The sequence below is a fragment of the Octodon degus genome, unplaced genomic scaffold, assembly GCF_000260255.1.
Source record: "Octodon degus isolate 3935 unplaced genomic scaffold, OctDeg1.0 scaffold00124, whole genome shotgun sequence".
In the NCBI taxonomy this organism is placed as follows: domain Eukaryota; kingdom Metazoa; phylum Chordata; class Mammalia; order Rodentia; family Octodontidae; genus Octodon; species Octodon degus.
In genome coordinates, this window is record NW_004524700.1 from 7,066,907 (window position 1) to 7,072,906 (window position 6,000).

At 36.1% G+C, this 6,000-nt stretch overlaps 1 protein-coding gene across 1 annotated transcript in view; it reads left to right on the forward strand.

Moving 5' to 3' along the window:
- The window catches only part of Dmxl1 (Dmx like 1), a 206,533-nt gene that overhangs the window by 20,639 nt on the left and 179,894 nt on the right, over positions 1 to 6,000 (forward strand). The window contains exon 4 of the mRNA XM_012516760.2: positions 3,377 to 3,455. Within this exon, the coding sequence (XP_012372214.1) occupies positions 3,377 to 3,455 (79 nt within the window). The remainder of the gene's footprint in view (positions 1 to 3,376; positions 3,456 to 6,000) is intronic.

Below are 6,000 nucleotides of genomic sequence, written 5' to 3' on the forward strand. Positions count from 1 at the left end.
ATAGAAATACCTGGGTCTTTTTTTATTGTTCTCATTTAATTCATTAGTGTTTTACAAATTACTCCTAAGCTAATTTGGACAGCTGTTGTTTCATTTCATCCTTCTTTGCTTTTTTTTCTTTCCTATTTTTTTTTTTAAATGAGTAAGACAGCAGAAGTTCAAAGAAAATAAATACTTGTTCAATTATTTTATCTGTTGAGCCACAGAACTAAAGAAAAAACCAGCTGTATTGGTTCTTAGGTGTGAGCATTCCTTCCTTACCTTGTGTTAATAAAAAATATTTTCTCTGGGGTAGTTGATGTCCATCTTTAAATTTCATGAACTGTTCACAATTATCTCTCATTTCTATTTGTGTTTGTACATTATCTAGTGAGTATATTATTAGAAGCTCTTACAGCCATATCAATAAGTGACAGTACCAAAAGCAAATTTTATAAGTGGTCAAGCCATTCACAGTAAAATACTTCAGTACTTAATACTGTTGTTGAATAAAAAATGCTATTTTAAAAATTCACTGTTTTATGTTAAAATGCCCTTATTAGTGTGTGTACAATACATTTATGTTTAAATGCCCTTACTAGTAATTGTAAAACAGAAATGTTTGATTTTGGTCAATTTTCTCTTTTATTAATTATTGATGAATATAATAGTGTAAAATACTCTACAAGAGGAAGCTAATTTAGTAGCATTGCCAAAAGAGTAGAAAATGTATTTGAAACTGGTTCATATGATGGGTTGGGAAGATAGCTCAGTGGTCTGAGTGCCTGCCTGGCAAGTGCAAGGACCTAGGTTCAATCCCTGGTACTGCATGCTGTGCTGCCCCATGCCAAGCCAGCTATTGAAACTGAGTGTGGTACTGCATGCCTATAATCCCAGCACTGGGGAGGCTGACGTGAGGATCACTACAAGTCTGAGCTGCATAGCAAGACCCTGTATCAAATAAATAATTTTTTTTTTTTGGAACTGGGGATTGAACTCAGGTCCTTGCGCTTGGCAGGGAAGCACTTATTATACTGAGCTGTCTCCCCTGCCCCAAATAAATAAAATATTTTTTAAAAAATTTTTAAAAAATGGATCTATGAAAAAAGCATAGATTTGAAAGGTGTAAAATTTGTAATTCTAGAATATAGTTTTATTGGTATTTGAGTCCTCATTAAAAGATATTGTCCCCTTTTCTCTATGTATTCTGGAATATTCTTTGAGATGGTAAATATTCTTATGAGAACATTACAGTGAAATATATGCTGCAAAATTATGGGTAGGTTACATGTGTCCAGATGTAGTTCTAGAGAGGGTTCTCATATTCATAGATCTGCTCCTAGAGAGTCAGCATTTCATAAAAGCGTACACTGTAGACCACCTGGAATACCCATCATTTAGGATGCTAGATTAAGCACCCTGCATATTCCTGTGCTGCAAACTAGACCTTTGAACTTGAATTTTTGGGCATAGGTGTTGGAAGTCTGAACTTTTAATACACAACTTAGCTTCATCTTTGTTGTAGTTTAAGAACAACTACATTAAGAGAGGGTTTATAGATCTCAGTTTATTAGTGGGCTGTTAAACCAATTTACAGATCAAAACTGGAATTTAAAAAGAAAAAAAAGGTATAGCTCAGCAGATTAAATCGCCTGCATGCAGGCTCAGTGGCTGGGGTTCCATCCCAGGGCCTGCCATGCTGGCCCCGCCCACTGGGGCTTGCTGAGATGACAGTTGAGACTGGGTATGGTGGCGCACGCCTGTAATCCAGCTCTTAGGAGGCTGTAAACAGGCGGATCACCACAAGTCTGATCTAGTAGTGAGACCCTGAATACCCTGTAGACCCTTCCCTACAATACAAAAATAAATAAAATAAATGAATAAATAAATAAATGAAATAGCCTTTTCCGCGCAGTCTCCGAAACAGCAAGGTGGGTGCATCATTGTCAGCCATGTCCTCAGGGTGGCGGCAGTGCCGGGTATCCATCCCCAGGCTGTTCAAGGTACAATAAAGCTTATGCATTTTGAAGATATATGAAGGTTGTGAACAATATTTTTCAAGAACTGATCATAGAAGGTAACTGAAGAAAATTGCATGTAATGAGATAGTTGGAAATGAATGTACAAGTCCTTTGGCAGTTGTTAAAAATACTTCATTGCCTCAAGTATGGCGTTATAGAAGGAACAGTGAAGACTGCTCAAGAAAGAATGGAAGCAAATGATGAAAATATTTGATGTTGAAAAATTCACAAGTTATGTAGAAAATATAACTGCTGAATAATAAATTGTTTTCTTTAAAATAAAAGAAAAAGAAAACGAGGGCCAGCAAGATAGCTCAGTGGTCTAAAGCGACTGCTTAGGCAAGCTTAGGCAAGCCCAGGGACTGTGGTTCAATCCAAAGCATCATATGCAGCACCATCCCCACTCTCAGGGTGGGCTGAGCCAGCTACATAAATAAATAAGAGCAAAATGTCAGGACACATCGCATATTTTCTAAACCAACCTTAGTTTTCATTTGTCTATATATGTTTATGTGCTTGTGTCACAGCACAAAACATTTTTCTTACTGAAATGAGATTTCAAAAACACGGGTATGTTGGTACATATATGAAATTCCACTGCTTAGGAAGCTGAGGCAGGAGATACATGAGTTCAAGGCTAGTCTGCATTTCATAGCAAGACAGTATGTCAAAATACAAAAAGAAGGGCAAAAATGTTTGAAAACTACTCCTCTAATAAATGGAGGTCTTTGCATTATATATTAAGGAAGGGTTACTTCTGAATTATTTTTCTCTTCTGAATTTCCCACATACCATCATGATCTCAGATGGAGATAAAACATTAAAAGGACATATCAAATAACAGAGCTATTGACAAGCCTTTAAAGTTAGACTTTCACTCTAATTGTAATGAAAGTAGTATTAAATTTGAGGTTAATAGATTTTTGGACATCCAACAATGGATATTATCTCATTGGTCTCCTTCATATAGTCCTTGTGGGTTTGTGTTTTTGTTTTTGTTCGTTTGTTTCGCTTTTTATATTTAGTACAGGGTCTACAGGATCTCACTACATAGATCAGATTCATAGAGATCCTCCTGTTTACAGCCTCCCAAGTGCTGGGATTATAGGCGTGTGTCACCAGTCCTAGTCTCAATTGCTGACTCAGTGCACCCTGGGGGTGGGGCTGGCATGGCAGGCATCTGCCTAAGCAGGTGCTTTAATCCACTGAGCTATTTAGCTGGCCCTCAGTCCCTGTGTTTTTTTACTTGTAAAAACATTTTGTTTTCCTTACAAATGATAGACTGTATTCTTATAAGAATAATAAATTTATACATATATACTTAAAAGAATAGGTGCTAATAATAACTGCCTAAATGATGTTTTATCTAATTTTAGGAATTGGATAGTCAGTGGCAAAAAACTGGCCAATTTTTTCTGGACTCAATAGCACATAATATAACTTGGGATCCTACAGGTAAGAAAATAACGGAGATTAACTGAAGTGAAATATCCCTTGCATTGTTTTTATTTATGTATTTTATGTGTGAGATTGTGGGTAATACAAAGTGAGTGATGCAGATTGTGACCTTTTAAATTTTATAATAAAATGAAAAATGTGAACTGTAATAAGCGATAGAATATTGTAAGTGCTAAAATAGGAACGCCTGTTGTCTTTGAAAAGAAGCATTAATTACAGGGAATCAAGTTTTCCTTGAGGAGTTGCCTTTTTAGGAGTTGCCAACTAGTAGATAGATTTTAAAAATGAGGGTGGCGTAAGTGGAGTGGGAAAAAGAAATGAGTTTTAAGGAGAAATTATGAATATGTATTCAGTTATCAATTTCTGCATTGTAAGAAGACCCCAAACTTAATTACTTAAAACTTCAGTCATTTTCATGTTTATGATTCTGTGGGTCAGGAATTACTATAGAGTTCTGTGAGAATGGCTTGTCTTTTGTTGCATATGGTACTACATGAAATGACTTATTTATGGCCAGGGGTTTTAAGAAATACTTTGTTCACACAAAGGCCTTGCTCCTTGCTATTGATTGTAACACTTTTGTTCTCCATGTGGTCTGTCTCTCTCCTGTGGCCTCTGTAGTGGGGATAGCCTAAATTTCATTTTGTCCTGGTAGCTGGATTGTGAAAGTGAAAGCATAGCTGTAGTAATTACTAAATCATGGGCTTAGAAGTCTCACAGTTTTACTCTTATTTTTTATTATGTGGTCAGAGCAAGTTACACATTTTATTGGTCAGCTTTTTTGTTGAGAAAAATACTGATCCTGTACTTAAAAGGAGAAGTTTTACTTAGCTCATAGTTTCAAAGGTTTCACTCCCTAGTCAGTTGGATCTAAGACAGAAATGTTCTAGTGGAAGGGATTGGCAGAGGGATGCATCTTACCTTATGATTCTGGAAACAGTACCCAGAGGAAGAGCAGTATCAACCAAGATACCTTCCAAAACTTAACCCCAGTGACCTCCTCTAAATGAGCCCATCTCCTATCTGCATATTCAGCTGTGAACATCAGTGGATTAATACACTGATGATTATGGTACTACCCTGATCCAGCCACTTCTCTAGGAGTCTGTTAATCTAGTCACATCAGCTGGCACACAAGTCCAGCCCATATTCAAGAGATAGGAGAAATAAACTCTCAATTTTTGATGAAAGATGTAAAATCATATTGTAGGGGTGTGGACAGAAGAAAACAAAAAAATTTGGGGAACTGTTTTTACCTTTCTACCACAGTGAACAAAGACTGAGAAAAACACCATACGTTATAGTCTAATATTAGTACTTCACTGAAGCCAAATTAAGTCCAAATGAATGCTGATAAGGTGAAAAACGATAGTGTATTATAGAATACTTTAAAAATCATTCTAAGAAATCGAACAATTGTGTGTATGCATATGTATGTATGTATTTGCATGTTCTAGAATTGAACCCATGACCTTGAGCACATTATGAATATCTTCTACCATTTAATTAACTAGGGCCTGTATCCTGGCCCTAACTCTGATTGTCTAAAAGCTGCAGTATTATTGGATGTTGTCACTTGTCAGTTTAATTTTGCAGTTCTGGTGATTGAACCCAGGGCTTTGTGCATACTAGACACTCTACCACTGATATGCACCCTAGCAATAAAACGCATTAAAAGGTTTTGAAAGAAGGTAGTGTTGGGCTAAGGATATTGTTTTGTAAGATTGGTCTCTTAGCAGTGTGGAACAGGGCCAAAGACAGATGAATCAGAGATATAGTATCCTTTGAAAGAGTTGCATTCTTAGTAGTTTGAATGAGAAATAACTTGTTTCAGTGCCTTTGCTATAGTAGGAATTCAGTAGCATATAAATTAATGAATAATGAAAGGAATACATGGGTATAAAATTCTTGTAAGCAATAGAATTGACATATGACAACTGAATGACATTACTTTGAGAATATGTATGAGCACAAAACAGTGAAATATTAGGGCCAGACAGATAGCTCAGTGGACAAAAGCGCCTGCTTAGGCAGAGCACAGTGGCCAGGCTTCGATCCTAGGCATGCTGTACTGGCCCCACCCACGAGGCATGCTGAGACAGAGATTGAGACTGGGTGTGGTGCTGCATGCCTGTAATCCTAGTGCTTGGGAGGCTGAACATAGGAGGATCACTATGAGTCCAATCTACATAGTGAGACCTTGTAGACCCTGTTGTAAATACATTAAAAAAAAAAACCACAATAAAAAAAGAGTGAAATATTTTAGTTCTGTTAAAAAACAGTTCTGATTAAATATTTACTGACTACATATTATATTGCAGGTCTTCGGATGTCATTTTTTTCAGATTGTATTAGTAATGTAATTATAGTGCTTTGTAGTATTCCAAGTGCACTTTTACATCTTTTTTTTTTTTTGCACTTTTACATCTTGATTAACTCATTAAGTTTTTATTTAGACTTGTAATTTTTAAAAATTTAATATACATACAACTCTTTCATGTTCTAAATCAACCTACCATCCCACACTTTATCATATTTTTTT